General features: G+C 48.6%; 1 protein-coding gene across 2 annotated transcripts in view; it reads left to right on the forward strand.

Moving 5' to 3' along the window:
• Nucleotides 1-25559, forward strand: part of VPS13D (vacuolar protein sorting 13 homolog D) — a 2230750-nt gene that overhangs the window by 1482494 nt on the left and 722697 nt on the right. For both annotated transcript variants that reach the window (XM_069240741.1, XM_069240742.1), the window contains one exon: nt 13795-13918. In XM_069240741.1, coding sequence (XP_069096842.1) covers nt 13795-13918 — 124 coding nt within the window. The remainder of the gene's footprint in view (nt 1-13794; nt 13919-25559) is intronic.

Below are 25559 nucleotides of genomic sequence, written 5' to 3' on the forward strand. Positions count from 1 at the left end.
AAGCTGTATAGGCTCGAAAGCCTACTACCAATTAAGCATATTAGGTGATGTGCATCTCTGTAATGAGAAGGGGTGTGGTCTAATGACATCAACACCCTATATCAGGTGTGCATAATTATTAGGCAACTTCCTTTCCTTTGGCAAAATGGGTCAAAAGAAGGACTTGACAGGCTCAGAAAAGTCAAAAATAGTGAGATATCTTGCAGAGGGATGCAGCACTCTTAAAATTGCAAAGCTTCTGAATCGTGATCATCGAACAATCAAGCGTTTCATTCAAAATAGTCAACAGGGTCGCAAGAAGCGTGTGGAAAAACCAAGGCGCAAAATAACTGCCCATGAACTGAGAAAAGTCAAGCGTGCAGCTGCCACAATGCCACTTGCCACCAGTTTGGCCATATTTCAGAGCTGCAACATCACTGGAGTGCCCAAAAGCACAAGGTGTGCAATACTCAGAGACATGGCCAAGGTAAGAAAGGCTGAAAGACGACCACCACTGAACAAGACACACAAGCTGAAACGTCAAGACTGGGCCAAGAAATATCTCAAGGCTGATTTTTCTAAGGTCTTATGGACTGATGAAATGAGAGTGAGTCTTGATGGGCCAGATGGATGGGCCCGTGGCTGGATTGGTAAAGGGCAGAGAGCTCCAGTCCGACTCAGACGCCAGCAAGGTGGAGGTGGAGTACTGGTTTGGGCTGGTATCATCAAAGATGAGCTTGTGTGGCCTTTTCGGGTTGAGGATGGAGTCAAGCTCAACTCCCAGTCCTACTGCCAGTTCCTGGAAGACACCTTCTTCAAGCAGTGGTACAGGAAGAAGTCTGCATCCTTCAAGAAAAACATGATTTTCATGCAGGACAATGCTCCATCACACGCGTCCAAGTACTCCACAGCGTGGCTGGCAAGAAAGGGTATAAAAGAAGGAAATCTAATGACATGGCCTCCTTGTTCACCTGATCTGAACCCCATTGAGAACCTGTGGTCCATCATCAAATGTGAGATTTACAAGGAGGGAAAACAGTACACCTCTCTGAACAGTGTCTGGGAGGCTGTGGTTGCTGCTGCACGCAATGTTGATGGTGAACAGATCAAAACAATGACAGAATCCATGGATGGCAGGCTTTTGAGTGTCCTTGCAAAGAAAGGTGGCTATATTGGTCACTGATTTTTTTTTTGTTTTGTTTTTGAATGTCAGAAATGTATATTTGTGAATGTTGAGATGTTATATTGGTTTCACTGGTAATAATAAATAATTGAAATGGGTATATATTTTTTTTTGTTGAGTTGCCTAATAATTATGCACAGTGATAGTCACCTGCACACACAGATATCCCCCTAACATAGCTAAAACTAAAAACAAACTAAAAACTACTTCCAAAAATATTCAGCTTTGATATTAATGAGTTTTTTGGGTTCATTGAGAACATGGTTGTTGTTCAATAATAAAATTAATCCTCAAAAATACAACTTGCCTAATAATTCTGCACTCCCTGTATATACTATATCAAAATGAGAGATAGGGCCTGTGGCTGTCCACGGAAGCACCGCCAACAGGCTGGCGGTGCTTCATGTGGAATTCCGATTGCGGCTGTAAAGCCGCGGTCGCCCAGCCGGGTCCGGCGGTTTCCCGCCGGATTAGCCCCGGCTGGGAGAATCCTCCATGGCGGCGCTGCAAGCAGCGCCGCTATGGGGATTCCGACCCCCTTCCCGCCAGCCTGTTTCTGGCGGTTTTCACCGCCAGAAACAGGATGGCGGGAACGGGAGTCATGGGGCCCCTGGGGGCCCCTGCACTGCCCATGCCACTGGCATGGGCAGTGCAGGGGCCCCCTAACAGGGCCCCAGCATGATTTTCACTGTCTGCATAGCAGACAGTGAAAATCGCGACGGGTGCAACTGCACCCGTCGCACCCCTGTAACACCACCGGCTCCATTCGGAGCCGGCTTCTGTGTTGCAGGGCCTTTCCCGCTGGGCTGGCGGGCGCTCCTTTGGCGGGCGCCCGCCGGCCCAGCGGGAAAGCCAGAATGGCCTCCGTGGTCTTTTGACCGCAGAGCGGCCAAATCGGAATGACCCCCATAGTGTTCACAGAGTCCAGGGGTTCCCCAAGAGGCTTGACAGAGGCAATAATAGATAATACTAATTGTAGGAAGTTGGCTCTGTATATACTATCTCAAAGTGAGAGATAGCGTTCACAGAGTCCAAGGGTTCCCATTAGAGGTTGATCGTGGCAAAATTAGATAATACTAATGCACTATTTTGTGGTAGTGTGGTCGAGCAGTAGGCTTATCAGAGTGTAGTGTTAAGCATTTGTTGTACACACCCAGGCAATAAATGAGGAACACACTCTCAAAGACTTACTCCAGGCCAATAGGTTTTTATATAGAAAAAAAACTTTCTTAATTTATTTTTAGAACCACAAGATTCAAATTTGAGATAAGTACATAAAATGCAAGGTACTTCACACAGGAATAGAACTTTGATTTAAAACAGTAGTAGACACAGTTTTGGTTAAAATGGCAATAAGCTTTTTTAAAGTGGACAAAGTGCAAAAATCAACAGTTCCTGGGGGAGGTAAGTTTGGTTAGTTTTCTCAGGTAAGTAAAGCACTTACACAGTCTGTCTCCTGGACAAAGGCAGCCCACCGTTGGGGGTGCAAGGCAACCCCAAAGCCACCGCACTAGCAACACAGGGCAGGTCAGGTGCAGAGGTCAAAGGAGGGCCCAAAATACATAGGTGCCTATGGAGAACAAGGATGCTCCGGATCCAGTCTACCTGCGTCCTCGAGGAGCAAACCAGGGGGGGTTTGTAGAGCAGTGGGACACACAAGCACACAAAACACACCCTCAGCGGTACAGGGGCAGGCGGGTGCAGTGTGCAAAGTAGGCATCGGGTTTGCTATAGAAAGCAATGGAGGGACCCGGGGGTCACTCTGGCGATGCAGGCAGGGCACAGGGCGGCTTCTCGGGCCAGCCACCGACTGGGTTAGGATGAGGGCCGCCTGCTGGTCACTCCTGCACTGGTAGGTGGATTTTCTCTGTCCTGGGGGCTGCGGGTGCAGTGCTTGGTCCAGGCATCGGGTTCTTTTGTTACTAGGCAGTCAGGGGGAGCCTTTGGATCCTCTATGCAGGCGTCGCTGTGGGGGTGCAGAGGGGTCAACTTAGGGTGTCCACGTCGTTGGAGTTGCCTGGGAGTCTTCTCTGCGGTGTTTGTTGTCCTGAACTTGAGCCGGGGGCTTCGGGTGCAGAGTTTGAAGACTCACGCTTCTGCCGGGAAGTGGAAGTCTCTTTAAAGTTGTTTAAAAGTTGCAAGTTTGTTGCTGTTTCTGAACAGTGCTGCTGTTCTCTGGAGGTTCTTGGTCCTTTAGGTGCAGGGCAGTCCTCTGAGTCCTCAGAGGTCGCTGGTCCCGCTGGATGCATCGCTGTGCAGGTTCTTTGAGTCTGGAGACAGGCTGGTAGGGCTGGGGCCAAGTCATTTGTCGTCTCCATGCGGGGCTTTCAGGTCAGCAGTCCTTCTTCTTGTTGTAGGTTGCAGGAATCTGATTTCCTAGGTTCAGGGTCGCCCCTATATACTGAATTTAGGGGTGTGTTTAGGTCTGAGGGCTGGAGGGTGGCTACACCCTCTATGTGCCTCCTCGCTGAGGGGAGGGGGCACATCCCTATTCCTATTGGGGGAATCCTCCAAAATCAAGATGGAGGATTTATAAAGGCAGTGGTCACTTCAGCTCAGGGCACCTTAGGGGCTCTCCTGATTGGTAGGTGACTCCTTGGTTTCCTCATTGTCTCCTCCGGGCTATGTCCGGAGGGGCGGGCATCTCCACTAGCTGGGGTGCCTTAGGGCGCTGTAACAGGCATGAGCCTTTGCGGCTCACCGCCAGGTGTTATAGTTCCTGCAGGGTGAGGTGAGAAGAACCTCCACCCAGTGCAGGCTTTGTTCCTGCCCACAGAGTCACAAAGGTACTCACCCCATGTGGCCAGCAACTCATCTGGTGGTGGCAGGCTGGCAGGAACTGGTCAGCCTAACGCTAGGAGTTGGACTGGCATGCAGGGGACATCTCTAAAATGCCCTCTGTGTGCATTTTGCAATAAATCCCACATTGGCATCAGTGTGGATTTATTGTGCTGAGAAGTTTGATACCAAACTTCCCACATTTCAGTGTAGCCATTATGGAACTGTGGAGTTCGTATTTGACAGACTCCCTGACCATGTACTCTTTATGGCTACCCTGCACTTACAATGTCTAAGGTTTGGCTTAAACACTGTAGGGGCATAGTGCTCATGGAACTATGTCCTCACCTGTGGTATAGTGCACCCTGCCGTAGGGCTGTAAGGCCTGCTAGAGGGGTGACTTACCTATGCCACAGACTGTGGGTTAAGGGCATGGCACTCTGAGGGGAGTGCCATGTCTTCTTAGTCATTTTCTCCCCACCTGCGCACACAATCTGTGAGACAGTGTGCATGTGCTGAGTGAGGGATCTCCTGGGTGGCATAATACAAGCTGCAGCCCTTAGAGACCTTCCCTAGCCCAGGGCCCTTTGTACCAGGGGTACCAGTTACAAGGGACTTATCTGTGTGCCAGTGCTGTGCCAATTGTGGGAACAAAGGTACAGTTTAGGGAAAGAACACTGGTGCTTTGGCCTGGTTAGCAGGGTCCCAGCACACTTTCAATCATAACTGGCATCAACAAAAGGCTAAAAGTTAGGGGGGTAACCACGCCAAGGGAGGCATTTCCCTACACTAATGCTCTATTTCTGGTAGTGTGGTCGAGCAGTTAGGCTTATCAGAGGGTAGTGTTAAGCATTTGTTGTACACACACAAGCAATAAGTGAAAACACACACTCAATTACTTAACTCCAGACCAGTAGGTTTTTATATAGAAAAATATTCTTTTGTTAATTTATTTTTTAGAACCACAAGATTAATTTAGCAGGTAAGTACATTAAATGAAAGGTACTTTGCATAGTAATACTTAAATCTTTGAATGAAATCAACAATGTTCTTAAAATGGCAAAAAGCTACGTTAAAAGTGGACACTGCAATTTTCAGCAGTTCCTGGGTAGGTAAGTAAAGTACAGTTTTTAAGGTAAGTAACAAACTTATGGGTTCAGTCTCTGGGGCATAGGTAGCTCACCTTTGGGGGTTCAAGGTAGCCCCAAACACCCATTGCAGCAACACGGGGCTGGTTAGGTGCAGAGGTCAAACAGGAGCCAAAATAACATGGGAGTCTGTGGAGACAAGGGGTACTCCAGTTCCGGTCTACTTGCAGGTAAGTACCCACGTTGTCACAGGCAGACCAGGGGGGGTTTGAAGGGGCACTGGAGCGGCCCCAAGTAGGCACAAAAACCACACCCTCAGCGGCACAGGGGCAGCCGGATGGTATGTGCAAACAGGACGTCGAGTTCTCAGTAGAACTCTATGGAGGGACCCAGGGGTCACTTAGGCGCTACAGGCAGGGCACAGGGGGGCTTCTCAGGGCAGCCACTGACTGGGCAAGGGTGAGAGCCGCCTGCTGGTCGTTGCTGCACTGGTGGTCGGTTTCTGTCGGGTCTGGGGGCTGCAGTTGCAGTGCATCTCCAGGTGTCGGATATCTTCATCCCAGGCAGTCGCGGTCACTGGGGTCCTCGGGATTCCCTCTGCAGGTGGCCTTGTGGGGGTTCTTGAGAGGTGAGCTCAGGGTGGACACGTAATCGGAATCGGCTGGGGATACTCCCTGGCTAGTTGGTGTCTCTGGACACGGGCCGGGGGCGTCGGATGCAGAGTAGGTTGGACTCAAGCTTCTGGAGTGAGGTGGGAGTCCCTTTAACAATGGTTTCTTTGTCATCTTGTTGGAGAGGTCCTCTGTCCACCGGAGGTTCTTGGTCCTCGGTGAGGCAAGCAGTCCCCTGGAGGCTTTTCATGGCTCACTGGTCCTGCAGAACGCGTTGCTTCTTCTTTTGCAGCTTTTTGAAGCAGGAGGTGGCCGGTAGGGCTTGGGGGCGAGTCAGTTGTCTCCTTCTCTTCTAGGCGGGGTTTTCAGTTCAGCAGTCCTTCTTTCTTGAGGTCGTCAGGAATCTGAAGAGCTGGGTTCAGGGTCGTCCATAAATACTAAATTTAGGTGTATGTCAGGGTCGGAGGGCAGTAGCCAATGGCTATTGTCCCTGAGGGTGGCTACACCCTCCTTCTGCCCACTCCCTCTGTGGAGGGCGGCACATCCCTATCCCTATTGGTCCTAATGGTCCAACGCAAGATGCAGGATTTCTCAAGGAGGTGCTCACTTCAGCTCTGGACACCTAAGGGGTGGTACTGGCTGAGGGGGTGACACCTCCTTGTTTTTCTCATTATCCCTCTGGACTTGCCACCAAAAGTGGGTGTTCGTCCGGGTAGAGGGCATCTCCACTGGCTTGAGTGCCCTGGGACAGTGTAATACCAGGCCTGAGCCTTTGAGGCTCACTACTAGGTGTTACAGTTCCTGGAGGGGGAGGTGTGAAGCACCTCCACCCAGCGCAGGTTTTGTTTCTGACCACAGAGTGCACAAAAGCACTCACTCCATGTGGTCAGAAATTCGTCTGGGAGTGGCAGGCTTACACTATCAGTTGCGCTAACATATCGGGGGCATCTTTAAGATGCCCTCTGTGTGCATTTCTCAATAAATCCCACACTGGCATCAGTGTGGGTTTATTGTGCCAAAGCGTTTGATACCAAACTTCCCAGTATTCAGTGTAGCCATTATGGTGCTGTGGAGTTCGTAATGCCAAACTCCCAGACCATATACTCAGTATGGCTAACCTGCACTTACAATGTATAAGAATTGATTTAGACACTGTAGGGGCATAATGCTCATGCAGCTATGCCCTCACCTGTGGTATAGTGCACCCAGCCTTGGGGCTGGAAGGCCTGCTAGAGGGGGGATTTACCTATGCCGCAGGCAGTGGTTGGTGGGCCTGGCAGTCTGAGGGGAGTGCCATGTCTACTTTTCTTTTCTCCCCACTAGAACACACAAGCTGCAAGGCAGTGTGCATGTACTTAGTGAGGTGTTCCTTTGGATGGCATAATACATGCTGCAGCCCTTAGGGACCTTCCCTGGCCAAAGGGCCTTTGGTACCAGAGGTACCTTTCACAAGGGACCTAACTGTGCCAGGGCTGTGCCAATTGTGGAAAATAAGGTACAGTTTTAGGGAAAGAACACTGGCGCTTGGGCCTGGTTAGCAGGGTCCCAGCACACTTCCAATCAGAGCTGGCATCAACATTAGGCAAAAAGTGGGGGGTGACCATGCCAACAGTGGCATTGTCCTACAGAAGCCCTCACTGATGTCCGTTTGGGTACTTGGTCCAGACCCAATACAGGGGCTCCTGTGAACAGGACTATCGCACGCCACCATCGGCCGGCCCCAAACGACCCTAAATTCCTGTCCCAACAGCCCACGCCAGAGAGCCTTGTCATCCAGGCATCCTCAACCTCAGGTGCATTCCCTTCCTCACCTCAGGATTTGGACTCAAAAAGGCTGGAACAATTTGGGAAGAAGATGTTTTCTTCCTCCAGTCACGTGCTGCAGTCAGTGGACATTGCATGCCTTTTGGGCCGCTATACCCACTCTATGTGGGATACAGTTGCGCAAGTTCTGCCGCAGATACCGGAGGAGGTCCGTGCTATTGTCTCCCAACCTGTCACCAATGGGAGAGACACAGCAAATTTCACTATCAGATGTGGGCTGGTCATGACGGAGTCTCTAGGTAGATCAGTTGCGACAAAGTTGGCCTTGAGGCGCCACGCTTTGTTACGTACATCTGGTTTCTCAGGGGATATCTAACAGACTCTTATGGACATGCCCTTTGATGGCTCCCGTCTCTTTGGATATGAGGCGGACTCTACTTTAGAGAGGTTCAAGGACTCCCGGGCTTCGGCTCATTCCCTCAGCCTTTCCACTGCCCCTCGTCCCCAAAAAGTCCACCTTTCGCCCCTTTCATGGCCACGGAAGGGGCTCCCTGTCGCGTCCCTTTTTCAGCCAATGCTGTTCAGCTGCTGCATGGCCAGGGATGGAGAATCCCATGTGGTCGTGGGACAGGGCACCAGGGCCCAGTCCACCCTTGCCACTGCTGCATCCTACAAACCCTCCTAGTCTGTCCCCTCACTCTGCTCCAGTTGGCAGCAGGATTCGCCATCACCTGCCCCACTGGGAATCCATCACTACAGGCAGGTAGGGTTCGCAGATCGTTTGAAGGGGCTACTCCCTCCCCTTCAAATCTAACCCACAAGCCATTCCTGCATTAGTCAGCCATATACCGAAGGATCATTTGATTCTTCTCCGCCAGGAAGTTGCGGCTCCATTGGCCAAGGGAGCCATAGAGAGGGTCCCTGCACCAGAAGTAGGTTGTGGTTGTTATTCCCGCTACTTTCTGGTGCCCAAAAATGACAAAGGCTTTTGTCCTATCCTAGACCTTTGGGCTCTCAATCTCTTCCTTAAGAAGAAGATCTTCAAAATGCTCACCCTGGCCCAGGTCCTGTCTGTCTTGGACCCAGAAGACTGGATGGTAGCCTTGGACTTGCATGATGCCTATTTCCATATTCCAATCCTGCCTGCCCACAGACGTTACCTTCGATTCGTGGTAGGTCACAAGCACTTTCAAGTTACCATGCTCCCCTTCGGCCTTACCACCTCCCACTAAACTCTCTCTGCCTTGGGTGTCTCACCAAAGTGATGGTGGTGGTTGCAGCTCATCTGCGCAGGTTGGGGGTTTCAGTCTTCCCCTACCTTGACGACTTGTTGAAGGCGGACTCACCCCAAAAAGTAGTCTCCCACCTTCTCACTACAGCGAACCTCCTGCACACGCTGGGGTTCACTATAAACATGCCGAAGTCACATCTGACTCCCTCTTAGACGCTCCCTTCCATCGGAGCTGTTATGAACACAGTGCAGTTTTGGGCCTATCCTCCCAAAAAGCGAGTCCAGGATATTCAGGCTATGATTCCGATCTTTCAGCCTCTGTCTTGGGTTTTGGTGAGACTGACTCTGAGGCTACTGGGCCTCGTGGCCTCCTGCAACCTGCCAGATGGCATATGCGGGCTCTGCAGTGGGACTTGAAGTTCCAGTGGGCGCAGCATCAGGGAAGTCTCTCCGGCATGGTCCAGATCTTGAAGGGGACTGCGAAAAACCTGCAGTGATGGCTTTCGGATCTGCATTGGGTCAACGGCAGATCCCCCTCCCTTCCCCAACCAGATCTATCCATAGTGACAGATGCGTCACTTCTGGGATCAGGGGGCCACATGGAAGAGGCGGAGATTAAAGGTCTCTGGTCTCTAGTCTCCGGCAGAGTCTGGCCTCCATATCAATTTCCTGAAGCTCCAGGCGATCAGGCTTGTGTTGAAAGCATTTCTTCCCTCTCTCAGAAGGAAAGTAGTGCAAGTGTTCGCGGACAAAACTACTGCCATGCGGTACTGCAACAAACAGGGCAGTGTGGGGTCGTGGACCCTCTGTCAGGAGGCGCTACGCCTCTGGACATGGCTGACACATCAGTACTTTACCCTGGTGGTTCAACATCTGGCAGGCTCTCTGAACGCCAGAGCAGACAAACTCAGCCTTCGATGCATAGCCAATCACAAATGGTGTCTCCATCCGGAGGTGGAGGAAGGTCTCTTTCAGCAGTGGGGAGAGGCTTGTTTAGATCTGTTTGCCTCCGCAGAGAACGCGCAACGTCGGCTGTATTGTGCGTTGGAGTTTCCAAGGCAGCACTCGCTCGGAGAAGCTTTTTGTCTCCAGTGGAACTCCGGCCTCCTTTACACCTATACCACTTCTGCCAGGAGTTTTCAAGAAGATCAGGAACGACCGGGCACTAGTCATCTTGGTGGCTCCGGACTGGGCACAGTAAGTATGGTAACCAGAGCTGTTGATCATGGCCACCAATCCTTCACTCAGACTGCCCCTTTGGGAGGATCTTCTGTCGCAGCCGCAGGGGACAGTTCTCCACACGAACCTGTCCAATCTCCGCCTTCATGCATAGAGATTGAGTGGTGGCAGATGATGGCTTTTGACCTTCCATCCAAAGTCTGTAATGTTATCTTGGCAGCCAGGCGTCCCTCCACCAAAACGGTATATGCCTGTCATTGGCATAAGTTTGTGGCATGGTGTACCAACAAATCTGTTGATCCCCTCTCCGCTCCTCTTTCTGAGGTTCTTTTGTTCATTCTTTCTTTAGCCCAGCAGGGCTCTGCTTTGGGCACCCACAAAAGTTATTTATCAGCAGTTTCAGCCTTTCTTAGGTTGCCTCATCAGCCTTCACTCTTTAAGTCTTCTATTGTTATTCAATTTCTTAAGGGTCTCACCTATTTGTTTCGTCCCACTCCGTTTATCATGCCTCAGTGGGACCTCAATCTTGTACTTACTTTCTTAATGTGTACTCCCTTTGAGGCGATGCACAATTGTCCCTTTCGGCTCCTTACTTTCAAAACAGTTTTTTTGTTGCCATCAATTCTGCTCCCAGAGCTTCAGGCTTTTTCTTCTAAGCCTCCATTTTGTCTGTGCACCCTTACAAAGTGGTGTTATGCACTAAGGCTTCCTTCCTTCCCAAAGTGGTTACACCTTTTCATGTAAGCCAGTTCATCACCTTGCCTACTTTTTTCGCACTTCCACATCCTTCTCATGAGGAGGAGAGACTCCAGTACCTGGATCCAAAAGGAGCGTTGGCTTTCTATCTCTATCGTACTAAAGATTTCCGGGTGGGCGATCAACTCTTTATTGGATACACTTTGGCTAAGATGCAACCCCCTGAGGGCTTGCGCGCTCATTCTACCAGAGCAACTGCGGCTTCCACTGCGTTAGCACACGGAGTTCCTGTCCTGAGTATCTGCTAGGCAGCTACGTGGGCCTCCTTGCACACATTTATTAAACATTACTGCCTGGACAGTCAGGTCCGTCGGGATGGCTACTTTGGTTGTTTGGTCCTGCAGGACTTTCTAGTTTGATCTTGGTTCGCAGCCCACCTCAAAGGATGGCATTGCTTGGGTATCTATTCTAAGGCAAGGAATCTGCAACTAGAAGTCTCTGTCAGATGTACAAGTTACTTAACTTCGGTAACAATATATCCGATAAAGACCTATTCTAGTTACAGATTCCTTACCTTCCCACCCATCCTCCCCACTTGCAAACTGATTTCTAGGGACAGAGTTTCCACATTCAGGGCCTTAGCTCTGGCGCACCAATTTCAGTGTTCTTTGCGGCTCCGCGCTTTGGCGTGGAAAGTCGTGAAAAGAAAGACGTCACCACGCTGAGGCGGCGTCTGTGTACTCCTGACGTCATCACGGTAATTACGATGCCAACAACGCCCACGGAGTCAACAGACTCCACCTACTGACGCATAAGGGTATTGCTCGAAGAAAGACTCTCCGGATCCTGTCTGACTCCTAGGGGAAATTCTATGGTAAGGAATCTGCAATTAGAATGTGTCTCTAATAGATATATCGTAATCAAAGGTAAGTAGTTTGTACACAAGGTCCAGGGATCCCCTATTAGTGAAATGTAGGCAGTGTCATGCAGGGGTGCCCTCACACACAGGGACTTGGTCCCTGTCCTCTGGGCTAGGAGGGCATATCACAGGGGTGACTTACAGTGACCTGGTGCAGAGACCTGTAGTGAAAGGGTGCATGGACCTTTTAATGCAGGCTGCAATGGCAGACCTGCAGACACATTTTGGATGGGTTGCCATGGGTGGCAAATACATCTAAAGCCCGTGGGTAACCCCTAGCGCCCCAATGCCCTGAGTACCGAAGTACCATATACTAGGGACTCATAACGGTGCACCAGTATGCTAATTGTGGGGTGTGCAAAGTCCTAGCCAACCAAATTTACAGGGAGAGAGCACAATCACTGGGGTCCCGATTAGCAGGATCCCAGTGAAAACAGTATAAGCAAACTCACAGCAGGCAAAAAGTGGTGGTAACATGCCAAAAAGGGTAGTTTCCTACACTCACTTCCCACAGGAAGTGGTCATGTAGAGAGTGTAGTGACCCCAGAGGTAAGTAGCCCATTGGCTACTACACTACACTCCCTGAAACCCCCCCCTACATTTAGTATTTAAGGGACCCTCTTGCACCAAAAACTCAGATTCTTTCTGACCAACGAAGAAGGACATGCAAGAGCTGCGAAATCAAAGATGGATGAAGAAGCATCTGACTTGGCCCCAGCCCTGCTGGCCTGTCTGCTGTTCCCACCGATTTCTGCCAAAGTCGACTTGTCCTGCAAGCTGCTATGCCTCCAAAAGTCTTTAAGGACTGCCTGCCTTCAATAAAGACCCAGGAACTCCCATGGAGCAGTGGAGCTGCTTCCCTGCATCTTTCAGGCACCCTAAGAAACCTGAGAGACTCCGGATCGCAAAAACCTACCACCGTAAAGTATCACTGCACCCTTGCAACATAGCCCAAGTTGAAGGCCAACAGTGCCAACATGGGCCCCACGCCCTCAGGAGACAGAGTCCTCCATAGACTTGCCCAGGGTGGACTTGGCGACGTGGCCTGTAGCCTTTGTCCACAAGCACCCTCAACTGTGAGTGCTCCTGGTTGAGATAACCTGATGCCCCAGTACCCCTCTTAATCTGTCTCCCTTTGCCCATTTAGAAGAGGACCTAAGATGTTCCTAGGTCCCTGAGCATCTCAAGACTAGAACCCACCTGTTGGTTCTCTTCGACTGGACTCCCTGCCCAAACCTGGAACCTCTTTTTAACCAGACCGGTCCCCATTGATTAACAATGGGCAACTGACGCTATACTGCACCTGTGCGCCCAGCTGCCCCAGTCCCACCCAGTGTGACCTGTTGGTGTGGTCCTGACCCTTACCCAATACTTACCTTTAGTTCAGGAGATTGGTCAGATAAGTCGCTGTACTGTACCAATTTGCCATATTTGTTTTTCCTGCACAGGATAACATTGCAACTTCCCAAAACTCCACTGTCGACTTTTGAAAACTAAAGATTTTTCTTGCAAAATGTACTTACTTGATTGTATTGATTCTGGTGCCTAAGCATATATAAAGATACTTGTTATTTTTATAAATTGGTATTGTCATGTGTCTCATTCATTGAATGTTTGTTTATTTTTTGCAATGTCAAACTCCTTTCTGATAAGTGTATGTATGGCTGCTCAACCACACTACTCCCTGAAACGGAGCCTTGGGATTGGTAGAGCAAGCCCCTGTCCAATGATAAGTGAACTCCTTGACTCTCCACGAAATGTCTCGTTTTGAGATATCATGTAAAGAGCCAGTTTCCTACAGGCGTTACCGAAGGTAATTAACTTTCATTAGTAGAGACTATGTTTTTATTATACATTAAAGATATTTTAGTAAGAGAGTGCCTAGCATTTCCACCAGTGTGCTGGTCTTGCTTGGTCTTTGTAAAAATAATTTACCATTGGTAATGAGACTCATTTCTTCTACGAATGAGCCAGGATTACTTTAAACCTCTTGTTTTTATATAGCTAATTCACCTGTCATTTTACCCAGGCCTTCTGTTTTATTATGTGGTAGAGGCTCTGAACACCAGTGCAAACTAAATAATTGCAGCATGAGACCTAGTCTCTCTTGGAATAGAACAACATCAGCCTCTTGCCTAGCACTCTGTTAAAACTTTGGATACCTTGTTATTAGTTTAAAAGCTTAGGTACAACAAGAATTAAAAATGGATATGAAGTACATAGGAAAGGATTGTTCGGTTGATGTGTAGTAAGCAAGAAGGCAATTCCATTTGGTTATCTCATTTCTGTAAAATTGCTGTTCTGCTATTTACCTAATTAATTAATTGCAATTACATTTTTATTGATAACATTTTTTTTTATTAAAGGGACACCCAGGGAAATTGTTTCTTTTTAAGAGTGGAAATTACATTGCAAGTTGCTACATATCGCATCTCGTTCAGTGACACTGTTGAATTACCACCTCCATTCCGCATAGCCAACTTTTCAAAGGTAAATATTGTATTATTTATAGCATCTGCATAGCCACGAAAAATTGAGAACTCTAACTATTTCTTTTTGGTTCTAATTAAAAATGTAAACATAAATTGACAACCAGTGTGAAATTATTTTGAAGTCCAGTTTTTGCATGTAATTTTCAGTTACGTGGAGCACAGATATAGAGGCAGGTTTAATTGTTGAGCTGTCTGCAAGGTTGGTTAGCAGTCCGTAGTGTGATTATTCATTTAAGATGAAAGCATTTTCAGAATGACGCAACCAGGTATGCAGATCAAAAAATGAGCAGTACCTAGTGGCCTTCATCCATGTACTCTGATACTTGTGAAGTGTACATTTTTTTTAGTATTTGCCACAATGGAATATTTGGCTCCATCTATCTTGAGTGTCAATATGTTTGTTACATTTTTGGTATATATCAACAAGTGTATACTGCACACAAGATAGGCAACTTTAATAATACCAGAAACATTAGCGTTCTAGGACAAAAAATAAATAAGATTACAAAACATCCGCATGTAAGTACAAGTGCATTTGTCGCCCTAAGTGGGAAGGGTATGCCCAGATGTGGGTCCCGTGCTTCCCATGCCACTGGATTCAAGATAGCCTGGCTGATGAGGGGTGAAACCCCGAAACCGGTCCCAGGATGCTTGTTTCCAGTCCAGGGAAGACCTGGCCTAGCAGTTCGGGCTGGACTGTTCCCATGGGGAACAGGGTCAAGACTGATTTGCATATGGCTGGGTCCAAACTGGAATGGCATGGGCAGCAAAAAAAACGATGGATTAAACCCAGATCTGTGACTGGGGGTGAATGTTTGACAATGTTCAGCATTCCGTCCATCACTTGTTGTTTTTGCATTCGTCGCCCTAAGTGGGAAGGGTATGCCCAGACGTGGGTCCCGTGCTTCCCATGCCACTGGATTCAAGATAGCCTGGCTGATGATGGGTGAAACCCCGAAACCGGTCCCAGGATGCTTGTTTCCAGTCCAGGGAAGACCTGGCCTAGCAGTTCGGGCTGGACTGTTCCCATGGGGAACAGGGTCAAGACTGATTTGCATATGGCTGGGTCCAAACTGGAATGGCATGGGCAGCAAAAAAACGATGGATTAAACCCAGATCTGTGACTGGGGGTGAATGTTTGACAATGTTCAGCATTCCGTCCATCACTTGTTGTTTTTGCATTTATCACCGTTTTAACACCAGCAGTACATTTCACTACTGATAAAAAAGGACTTCCCTGGGCGACATGATGTAACATGAGAATCAAAGCAATCCAGATTCAAGATCCACCAGTATCATTCGAATCAAGAATTGGGAACAGTGACACCCCCCCCCCCCCCCCCCCCCCCCAGAACGCCAGAGCGACTGTGAGAAATATTACATCGGTCAGTTGAGGTAGGTGCCCCAGATCCCGTCAAATTTTGCCACTTGGGGCCAGATGTAGCAAAGGTTTTTACCCATTTTGTGTCTATGGGGAAAAAGTGTTCGTACATATGGCCCTTGGTTGTTTAACCGGTGGACCACTTGTTCATGTTCAGCTACGATTGCCAGGGTATAATGCCACTCATCTGTTGTTGGGGGACTGGAAGATTTCCAGTGGCGTAAGGTACATAGCTTGGCCACTGCTAGTGCTGTGTCTAGCCATTGTTTTGTATGGTTTGTGATGCCCACAGTATCTTGCATATCATGGAGGAGTTGTTTTGCTTTACTGCTGACTGAGACAAAATACACACACTGAGAGGAGTTAAAAAGGTTCTCTGGAATGTACCTCTTAATCTGAAGAAGACATTTATTATATCTTTTTGCAAGGCTCGTGATGGAAAGCCTGTATAGGCGAAAGTATACTTTTAAAATGTGCAGCAATGAAGTACGACCATGTACAAAGAATCTTCAATCTATAAACAGCAAATATATATACATGTAAGGATACAAACACCTATATATATATTTAGGTATATATATATATATATATATATATATATATATATATATATATTTCATACACAATGCAAAGCAAATAATTAATACAAATGCATCACCGTAGAGCCTGTCTGGTGCTTCATCTTTCTCCTGCTAGCAAGTCATTGACCCCGGTTCGAGAGATCGCTACCCTCACGGGAAATATATCAATATATCAGGCATTCGAAGTCTAAATCCTGATTGAGGTCTCTGAATCTCCCACTATTGACCTGGGTCTCTTTTATACCTTAAACGAGGAAAGAGCCTTCTGGAAAAAACCCTCCTGCTCTGTAAGAAGTATTAAAAAATGCTGGCTGTTTTAGGTCAGAGTAGAAAGAAACAGGTTGGAGGTGGCCAGTTTCCTAAGGTGTCTCTCCCAAACCTAAGCTGTTCCCTACTGTACCATAAACATCATTCAGTACATCCTTATCTTGCTGACTGACTGACTCCTCCACGTTATGTCCTAGCCCTTTGGTGAGAAAAGAACACGCAGAATAGAAAACAAGTTGCATAACATGTTTTGTACGGAAAACTACTTGCACCTTTAACGTGGCAGTGAAGCTAAAGCTAAGCTGAATACAAAATGGGGTCTGTAACTGGTGACCACTAATGTAACGGTGGACTGCTAAGCCAAGTGCAAAATGGTGCGACACAAAGTCAGTGGTCAAAACACAAATATCACTTCAGGAGTAGTCCAAGCTCCATTGAAGACAAAAATGAAATGTCACTGGTGGACTGCATTTGTCTCCAGACGTGGCTCCAATAGGGTTACATAAGCAAACAAGACCACAGGATATGCATTAGACTAGTATGCTGGTGACTACCTCTCCAGCATTGCACCGTTGATGCCAGTTTAGATCTGTGAAGTTTGTACGGGGACAAACGTACAATTTTGTACAAGCTGAACTTAACGACAAGGGCTTACGAGAAGCCAAAATTAACAGGTATCAGTTCTTGCTAGTCCTCTTCTGAGTATTCCTGGGTGAAGTGAGGTTGCCACAGCCTGCAAAGGTTCTTCATGGGCGGCTTGGAATACAGAATGTCCATTAAGGACCCATATAGACCCGACTCCTGTTCTTACACGTGGTCAGTTTGACCCGGTAATCATGAATGGAAGAACAACCCAGTGGGAAAGATGAATTGTTTTATTTACCTTTAAGATATCTTTTCAGTTTTAAATAGCACACAAATTGAGACCAGCTCAACTGAAATTCAGTCTTTGAAGCTTCAAAAGATTTCACTGTGTCCCCTGACAGCACTTGTGCCAATCTGTGAATCCCACAACTAATCCACATCGGCCAATTCAGGGGTTTACCGGAGATGTGCAGGTCCAAATTATTCCTTAGAGAGCAACTCAAATTTATAAATGACTGTTGTTTCAGCCAATCCATATTGTGGGCGACCCATGCAGGATCAGGTTGGAGTCCATTGCAGCGTTGGTCGGTTTATAGTAAAGGGGCCTCTTCTGCCCTCTTGCAGGTGAAACCATGCTGGGGTTTTCAAGTCAGAGTGAAAGTTGTATGTTAATTGAGAAAGGTGCTTTGCCAAATGGTACAACGCTCTGTTAGGATGGCATGGGCCTCCAGAATTGGTAGCAGCATGCAGCTTTGCACTTGAAAGTCGACGAGGTAGTACCATGCCAAATATAGCGCTTGATGCACTGATAAATAAGACGGAGCATGTTGGTGGGTACTGGGATTGATAACATACTGACAACATATTCATATCGCAGAGCAGTTACCATTTTAGTATTCGGTACCCGCCCATGCTGTGAGAGCTGCAGTTTACTGCAAAGGCTTTGCTCATTTGCTCAAAAAGTGACTCTACATTGTCTTTGACTATTGCTCCCAAATCCTTAGTTACCAAAATGCCAAGATACTTCATCTTGTTGTATACCCAGCAGAAAGGCCGGGCACATATAGAGTAGGCCGTCCTGAAGGAAGTCATAGGGAGAGCCTGACTTTTCAAACAATTGATGCAATATCCTGAAAAGATTAAAAAGTTTGAGCTAATTGTCATGATAGGCCAGATAGAAGATGGCTGAACTCCCCAGGGTGAGCTGGATGTCATCTGCATAAAGCACCACTTAACTTGGTCAAAAACCTTCTCAGTATCAAGGGAAAGGGCCACTCGGTCATCCTGGACAGAACGTGAGAGCCGTAGTAGATGTGTCAGGGTGCTCATATGGTTCTGTGATGAACGGCTCGGAGTGAACCCTATCTGGGTCATGTATACTAGTGAGCTTGAAGACTGTCTGCAGTCTCACTGCTAGAATCTTAGCCCGGATTTTAACATCACTATTGATCAGTAAAATGGATCTGTAATTTTCACAATTTAGTAGATCCTTACCCACTTTCGGAATTAAAGCTCTATATGCCTTGTTAAATTCTGCTGGTAGCACTCCGTCATGCATGATGTATTGAAATAGTTTTCCCGGCAGTGGGTCCACTCCGGGTGATATGATCTTATAAAAATCTGCCAGGAATCCGTCCTCCTCTCGTGTCTTTCTTTGTCCAGGTCTGTTTTGCTCTATGGTGTTAAATTATGGGCTTGGAGGCTCTGAAAGAAATATTATTTTGCCGTCTGCTTGATGGTTGCCTCCAAGTTATATAGGCATTTCATAGTAGGCGGGAAAAGCATTGGTGATATTTGTGGGGTAATTGCTCAAATGCCATTTGGTCTATAACGGGCTGTAACTGAGGACTTGGCATCTCTCTGATTTTGCTGAAAAGCCAGAAGTCTGCCAGCCTTGTAATCACCTTATATCAAGTCCAGGATCCTCTATTAGTGAAGTGTAGGCAGTGTCTAGGAAGCCAGGGCTCTCTAGATGTAGCTGTGGATGAGCAGCCAAGACTTATCTAGGAGACATGCAAAACTTATGCAATACCACTATAGTCACACAGCACTATCACACATGAAAGAACCACACAGTGTTACAAAAATAAAGGTACTTTTTTTTATGGTAACACACAGTGTTTCAAAAATAAAGGTACTTTTTTATGGTAACACAAATACTAGAATACTAATATGCAGTCCCCCTCCCATAACTGGAGTTAAGTAAACACACTAATTATATACACAGTAGCAATCAGTAAGGAGCATAAAAACAACAAGCATTAGCAAAAGTATTAGAAAATAGTGAGGGCCCTAAGGGAGGGGCACCCCATATACTAGGAAAATGGAATGCGAGACCTAGTCCCCCACCCAAGTGATGTTGAATTGCTACAGGGGACCTGGAGGAACTAGGAACCGCAATAGGTGAGTACCAGAGTGTCCCCCAGCAACCAGGAGAGCCGAGGTAAGTACCTGGCTTTCTCCAAACCCAACTGCAGGACTTAGGAAAAGGTTTGTGCAAGACCCAGACCAAACTGGAAGAACCCAAAGGTGGATTTTGGCGGAAGAGGATGTGCAACCCAAGGGGACCAAGTCCAGTTTATGTTGGTGTGTCCGGCCATGGCAGGAGCCACTATCCATAATTCTGTGGATGCAGGACCTGGTCGATGGTGGATGAAGAAGGTCAGCAGTGTAGCACAGGAGATGAAGAAAAGTCCCAGGAGTGATGCAGATGGTGTCCTCCCGTCAGCTGTCAGGTTGCAGTGGGTAAGTGGTGCCGGAAAACCACCGACAAGCCTTGGCAAATGCAAGAGAAGACAAAGAAGAGTTGCAAGGTTGAAGAGGACCAGCAAGGTCCAGGGGACTTGACTCTTGGTGGAGAGTCCGAAGTGCGCCTCAGAAGCCAGGAGAGCCACCAGAAGGATGCAGCCTCCACAGGCAACCCACTGGCAACAGACAAAGCAAGTTGCAGTGGGGCCCCCTCGGCACACCTGTAGAGGAGTCCCATACCACTGGAGCAGCAGAGAGGAGACTGAGCTGGCAGGAAGAAGTGCTGGGAGATGGGGCTACACAGAGACTGAAGATCCCTTGGAGCAGGAGCAAACAGGACTTGCTAGCTGGAAGAGTCACAGTGCACAGGAGTACTGTCCTGCAAGGAGAGGCAAGAGCTTAACTGTCTCCCAAGCTGGACAGCTGGCAGAGAGGACCAAGGGGACCACTCCAGACCACCACTTGTGTTGCAGGATCCACACAATTCCAGAGGAGAGCAGATCCACACAGACAGTCGTCGATGCAGTTGGATCCTGCAGATGGAGGGGAGTGACTCCTTTACGCCAAGGGCGATTCCTTCATACTTCTTGGTGCAGGCTCGAGTCTTGTTGACCTCGGAGAATGCACAGCCGGGGAAATGTTGCAGTTGCTGGAAGGCGCAAGTGAAACAATGTTGCAAAGAAGAGTCATCGCTGGAGTTACAGATTGTTTGTTCCTGAAGAGTCCAGTTGCTGTTCCAATGGCCAGAAGATGAAGCAAACCTTACAGAGGAGTCCTGATGAAGTCTTGCACATCGAATCTGAGGACCCACCCAAGAGGGAGACCCTAAATAGCCCCGGAAGGGGGATTGGTCACCTAGCAGGTGACTTCCTATCAGGAGGGGGCTGTGACATCACCTGCCTGACCTGGCCACTCAGATGCTCTCAGGGGCTTCTGCCCATCTTGGATTCAAGATGGCAGAATCAAGTGGAGGAGCTCTGAACACAACCCTGGGGTGGTGATGGTCAGAGGAGTGGTCACTCCTCTTTCCATTGTCCAGTTATGTGCAAACCAGTTTATGCAAGGAGGGCACCAAATGTGCTCTTCAAAGCAAACTGGTGGCTTAAGGAGGATACCCAAGCCTTGCAACACCCATTTCCAAGGGAGAGGGTGTTACCTACCTCTCCCACAGGTAATCCTTTGTTCTGCCTTCTCCTGCCTGAGCTCGGCAATCAGCAGGAGGGCAGAAACCTGTCTGAGGGGTGGCCATAGCACAAGCTGCCCAGAAAACCCTAGAAGACTGGTAGGAGCTACTGGGGGTCCTCTAAGGCGCCCCCAGAGTGCATGGAATCATACAACCAATACTGGCAATAGTACTGGGGTATGAATCCGACATGTTTGATACCAAACATGTCCAGGTTCGGAGTTACCTTTAGGTATCTGGACACAGGTGACCTGTGTCCAGTACACAGGTAAAATTCCTTCCCAGCTCTTACAAAGTCCAGTGCAGTGGAACTGGAGTTCACAGGGGCACATTGCTACTGCAGAGGTGCCCTCACACACGGGTACCTGCATCCTGCCCTCTGGGCTAGGAGGGCCTACCATAGGGGTGACTAACCTGGTACAGTGATTTGTGGTGCAAGGGTGCATGCACCTTTTTACACAGGCTGCAGGGGCAGGCCTGCAGACATATTTAGCATGAGCTCCCATGGCTGGCACAATACATGCTGCAGCCCATGGGGAACCACTGGTGCCCCAATGCCCTTGGTTCCTAATTACCATATACAAGGGACTTTTAAGGGAGCACCTATATGCCAATTGAGGAGTGTGCAAAGTACTAGGCAACCAAATGTAGAGGGAGAGAACACAATCATTGGGTTCCTGGTTAGCAAGATCCCAGTGAAAGTAGTCTAAGCATACTTACAACAGGCAAAAAGTGGGGGTAACCATGTCAAAAAGAGGGTACTTTCCTACACAAACCATATACTAAAAACATGGGTTAAGAACAGCCCACCCAGACAACACTAATACTCAAGGATCCTAAGGGCTGGGGAAGTACTTGAACACCAGCAGTAAGTAGCAGAGTTTCCCCAGAAGTCCTATGCAGAGGTGTTACTTAGCGGTGGTGTTCATAGGATAAAATGGGATAGTCGCAGTTGGAAAAAGGTTGCAGAAGGACCCTTCCCAGAGGTCCCAGAGGAAACCCGCTGGCGCAAGGAAGGTTCAAGGGTGCCCCCACCCGTGGATACCCAGAGAAGTGAAGTACCTACACCAGGGTGCCAGGTGCATAAGGGTGAAGTTGTGTTGTAACCTCCAGTTGAAGTCAAGGGGTCCTCGTCTGTCCAGCTGCTGTAGTGACCCGTGGACTTGGTCGGTGGAACCAGGCATGGATTCGGACAAGGGGTACCTGAGGAAAGAGGGGACAGAGTCCAAACCACACTGAGACGCCCAGGGTATGCTGGAGGACAATTCCCACCCTTCTTGGGGATACTTCTCTGTTGGATGATTGTCGTGGAGGAGCAGCTGCAGCACCCAGGCGATATAGAAGGATCCCAAGAGTCATCCACGAGGTGTCCCACACCAGTCGTCGAATTGCAGTGGGTCAGTGACCATCAGGACCACCATCAATCCTTGGCAAATGCAGGAGGAAGGTTGCAGAAAGAGTTGCAATAGATGGGACCAGCAAGGCCCTAGGGACCCAACCTTCACAGGTAGTTCAGGGCCAGCCCTCAGCAGTGAGGAGAGTCAGCAGGAATCGATGGAGACCCCAGGAGGACCCTCTGGCAGCAGGCACAGGGGGTCCCAAGGAGGCCTCAGCATCACAAAGAAGATAGATGCCCATGTTGCAGGAGTTGGAGGGAGGACGTCGGTCTTGGAGCTGTGTGATGCTTGAGGCTGGGACTTCTTGTAGCTAGGAGGTCTTCAGACTGAAGAGCCAACAAGCCTTGGCAATGACAAACAGATGTGGTGTACAGGGGTTCAGTTCCAGCAGCTCCAACGAGGGACCACTGGCTTCCCAGTTGCAAAGAAGACAGGTTAGACCTCTAAAGAGCCGCAGAACCACCCCTTGTGTTGATGAGTCTTGAAGAGTCTGTGGGACAGCAGGATCCACAAACCTGTTGTCGACGTTGAGGTGCCTGCGGTTGCAGGTGGAGTGACTCCTTCACTCCAAGGAAGCATTCTTATAGATGTTCTTAGTGCAGGCGGAGTCCTTGTGACTCTGGAGGATGCACATCCACAGAAGTTGCAGAGTCCTTGCATTGCTCGGGGACAAAGTTGCAGTAGGAGCCCTCCTAGCAGTTGCAGTCTTGTCTTGGCAAAATCCAGCAGCAGGATCCGGGGTCCAGGTCACAGAAGAGTCTTGAAGACGGATCTTGTAGACGAATCTGGGGTCCCACCCTCAAGGGACCCCTTAAATAACTGAGGAAGGGGGCTGGACAACTACAGTGATGAGCCACCTATTCGGGGGTGGTCAGAGACGCTGCTCTACTGGACTGACCAATGACATGCTCCCAGGGGGTCTTGATTCCAAGATGGCAGAATCAAGGGCCACCTGGCAGAGCTCTGTGCACCTCCCTAGAGGAGGAACTGGATATGGGGTGGTCACTCCCCTGTCCTTTGTGTGTTTCGCGCCAGGGCGGGAGCCTGTGGGCTCCCGCACTGAAAGAAACCAGCTTTGTAAGAAGGGCACCAAATGTGCCCTCCAAAGCAGTCTGGTGGTGCTCAGGAGCACCCCCACTCTAGCCCCTAGACACTTATTTCAAAAGGAATGGCAGTAACACCTCTGCTCTACAGGAAATCCTTTGTTCTGCCTTCCTCTGCCCGAGTTAAGCTCATGAGCAGTGTTTGGGGTGGGAGTTAGCACTGGCTTGCACACAGACCCCCCAGTGGTGTACAGGCAGGCATGGAGGATCCTCTAAAGAACCCCCAAAGTACAAAACTGGTTTTGTTGCACGAGTCCAACATGTTTGATACCAAACATGACCAGGTTCGGTAAAACCATTATGTAGTTGGACACCTTGTGATGGCTGGTGTACACTACATACAATAAAATGGCTTCCCTGCACTTTCATAGCCCAGAAAATGGAGCCTGGAGTTTTTAGGGGTACCTCTGCTTGTGCACTCGTAGTCATGCACCCTGCCGTTGGGCTGAAGTGCCTACCCTAAGGGTGACTTATAGGGTCAGAAGTGTACTGACCGCGATATAAGGTAAACCTTATATCTGTGTTGAAAAGTGCATGCACAATTTCTTAACAGGACATGACTGCAGGCCTGTAGACACAGTTTGCAGGGGCTCCCATGTGTGTCATAATACATGCTGCAGCCCATGGGGGTGACCCCTGGTGTACCAATGCCTTGGGCACCTAAGTACCATATACTGGGGTCTTACAGTGGTACACCAGTATACAAATTGTGGGGTGTAAGAGCTACTTACCAACCACATTTAAGGGCGAGAACACTGACACTGGGGTTCTGATTAGCAGAATCACAGTGTTCTACAGTCGAAAAACACACTGACAGCTGGCAAAATGGGGGGGAGGGGTCAACCATGTCTGAAAGATTCTACTTTCCTCCATTATCCCCTCTGAAACAAAAGAGGATAAGACTAATCTTGCCTAGCTGAGTCTTCATTTTCTAAATGGAAATATCTGGAAAGTTCATCTGCGTTGACATGGTTACTCCCATGTCTGTGTTACACAGAAAAGTCCATCCCCTGTAGGGAAATGAACCACCTCAAAAGTTTTGGATTTTCCCCCTTCATCTGTTTAAGCCATAAGAGGGACTTGTGGTCTGTCTGAACAATGGAGTGAGTGACAAACAGGTATGGCCTCAACTTCTTCAGGGCCCAGACCACAGCAAAGGCCTCCCTCTCTATAGTTGACCAGTGTTTCTCTTTGGGGGTCAACCTCCTATAGTATCCGGTGAGGCCTAGCAAAGCTCTGACCTGAGTCTGAGTAGTGGGAGCAACCCAATCCACAGTGGTTTGGATCTTGCTCTCTAGAAGTTGAACTTGGCCCCCACCTATCAGGTGGCCCAAGTATACAACTTTGTTCTGCTGTATCAGGCACTTACTGGCCTTGATAGCGAGGCCTACCTTTTTCAAGGCCTCAAGAACACTCCTTAGGTGAACCAGGTGATCCTGCCAGGTGTAGTAAAAGACAGCAATATTATCTGGATATGCTGCACTGAAGTCTTCCAGGCCTGCATTTCTTCACCAACCTCTGGAATGTGACCAGTGCATTTTTCAACCCAAAGGGCATTACAGTGAATTGGAAGTGTCCACTAGGAGTTGTAAATGCAGTTTTGGGTTTGGCAGCATCTGGCAGCCTGATCTGCCAATAGCCTGCTTTCGTGAAACGTGCCGAGACACTTAGCTGCAGCCAGAGTATCAGGAAGTTAATCTGACCTGGGGATCGGATGGGCATTAGTCTTAAAGACTGCATTGGGGGCACAGTAGTTTACACAGAGCCTCATTACTTTTATTCCTTTCTGGGAATGAGGTTGGGCCACAAGAACTACAGGAGTAGCCCAACGGCTGTCTGAAGGCACAGTAACCCCCAACTCTAGCATCTTGGAGACTTCTGCTCTGATGCAATCTCGAACATGGTCAGGTTGCCTGTAGTTTTTACTCTTAACAGGCAGACTGTCACCTCTGTCCACATCATGAGCACAACAGGTAGTCTGACTGGGCTTCAGAGAAAAGAGTACTGGCGACTGACTGGGCACTTCTCTGCAATTAGTGTGTTGCTGGTCAGTTAGTCTGTCAGCAAAACTGCTCCATGTACTGAACCATCAACAGGGTTGTGTGAGAGGAGATCAGGGAGGGGGTCACTCTCTTCTTCCTGTCCCTCATCAGTGGCCATGAATAAGCTCAAGGTTGTTGGTGGCCTGTATTGTATTCAGCCATTCATGAACGTAGGCCTAGTATGTAATCCACAATGTCTGCCCCATCCCTCTTTCACAAGACAAAAAGGATCCAGAATTGTGTGTCCAAAGAGCAGCTCAAATGGGCTGTAGGCCAATCTCTTCTGAGGAACTTCACTGTAGGTGAACAGAAGGCAAGGTAGTAGGACATCCCATCTCCTCCCTGAGCTTGT

Source organism: Pleurodeles waltl, chromosome 6 (assembly GCF_031143425.1).
Source record: "Pleurodeles waltl isolate 20211129_DDA chromosome 6, aPleWal1.hap1.20221129, whole genome shotgun sequence".
Lineage (NCBI taxonomy): Eukaryota > Metazoa > Chordata > Amphibia > Caudata > Salamandridae > Pleurodeles > Pleurodeles waltl.